Raw genomic sequence first — 1,381 nt, 5'->3', positions numbered from 1 at the left:
ACACAACATTGTCAGTGAAACAACACAACATTGTCAGTGAAACAACACAACATTGTCAGTGAAACAACACAACATTGTCAGTGAAACAACAACATTGTCAGAGGAAGAGATGTCAAACCTTTAGTTTTAGCTAGTGTTTTATCGCGCTCGCAACATACTAAGTCTATATAAATGCCGAAGATTAGAGGTGTTACAAGAGAGTAACAGACACAAAAAGGAAGGATGAGAGATCAGGACGATAGATGTTTCACAAGAAGGAGCGAACCACAGCAGAACACCTGCCAACCATCCACTGTCAAACCTTGATTGTCCCCTGATCTAGACTGGACAAACATCACAGGATCACGTCGCTGTTGCTGGCACAGAAACAGTTCTTGCCTGTCACATTGCCCACCTTGAGTGGGTCCAACATTTCCTTGCCAGTGACGATGACACAGACAAGAACTGCTCACCTGCAACAGGTGAAAAGACAAGAAGAACTCACCTCGAGTGGGTCCAACATTCCCTTGCGAGTGACGATGATCTGCTTGGGCTGTTCCTCCACGGGCAGCGAGCGGATCAGGGCGGCCACTTCCTCGGCCGTCTTCCACTTGGCCAGTTGGCCCAGACGCTTCTGTCCCGCCCACACCGACGTGTGGATGATCTTGAGGAACAGTTGGCCCGTGCGCGGGTTGAAGATGAAGATGGCGCCGTTGATGGGCTTGGTCGTCAGGTTCCCCTCAAACGTCTGCCGAGCACAGGTGGGAGCAAAGGTTTACTTTTTTTAGTTTACTCTTGAGATTGCGCTGTGTGTTTTAACAATGGTATAATTGGGGAGCAAAGGTTTACTCTTTGAGATTGTGCTGCGTGTTTTAACAATGGTATAATTGGGGAGCAAAGGTTTACTTTTTTGAGTTTACTCTTGAGATTGCGCTGCGCGTTTTATCAATTGTATAATTGGGGAGCACATGTTGGAGCAAGGTGCACGTCTGAGTTTACTTTTGAGATTGCGCTGCGCGTTTCAATGATCGTGCAATCGTGAAGCACAGGAAGGAGCAAAGGTTTACTTGTGACTACATCCAGGCACATCAGTGAACAAGGAAAAAAACACAACAAGAAACATGGTGGAAACATGACAGCAATGTTGGAACTAAACTATAGAAAACATATATGGCCCAGTGGAAAATGAGAAATTTGTAGTCAGAACCAGTACCGTTTAGAAAATGTCCCAACTACTACGTAGTCAGAACCAGTACCGTTTAGAAAATGTCCGAACTACTACAGTAAAGGTAAGGTTGAAGTGCCAGGCCTGTAGAGACCCCCCACACACACACAACAAAGACGACTGTGTGGAGAGACAGCAGCAACAACTGACTTTGTGAATGGTGACCCTGTACACCCC

At 46.3% G+C, this 1,381-nt stretch overlaps 1 protein-coding gene across 1 annotated transcript in view; it reads right to left on the bottom strand.

Annotated features, from left to right (window-relative positions):
* Positions 1-1,381, bottom strand: part of LOC101848853 (pre-mRNA-processing-splicing factor 8) — a gene marked incomplete in the record, with an annotated part of 48,831 nt that overhangs the window by 10,087 nt on the left and 37,363 nt on the right. The window contains 1 exon segment of the mRNA XM_013089673.2: positions 485-727. Coding sequence (XP_012945127.1) covers positions 485-727 — 243 coding nt within the window.

The sequence above is a fragment of the Aplysia californica genome, unplaced genomic scaffold (assembly GCF_000002075.1).
Source record: "Aplysia californica isolate F4 #8 unplaced genomic scaffold, AplCal3.0 scaffold01017, whole genome shotgun sequence".
NCBI classification, from domain to species: domain Eukaryota; kingdom Metazoa; phylum Mollusca; class Gastropoda; order Aplysiida; family Aplysiidae; genus Aplysia; species Aplysia californica.
This window is presented reverse-complemented; position numbering and strand designations above follow the sequence as displayed.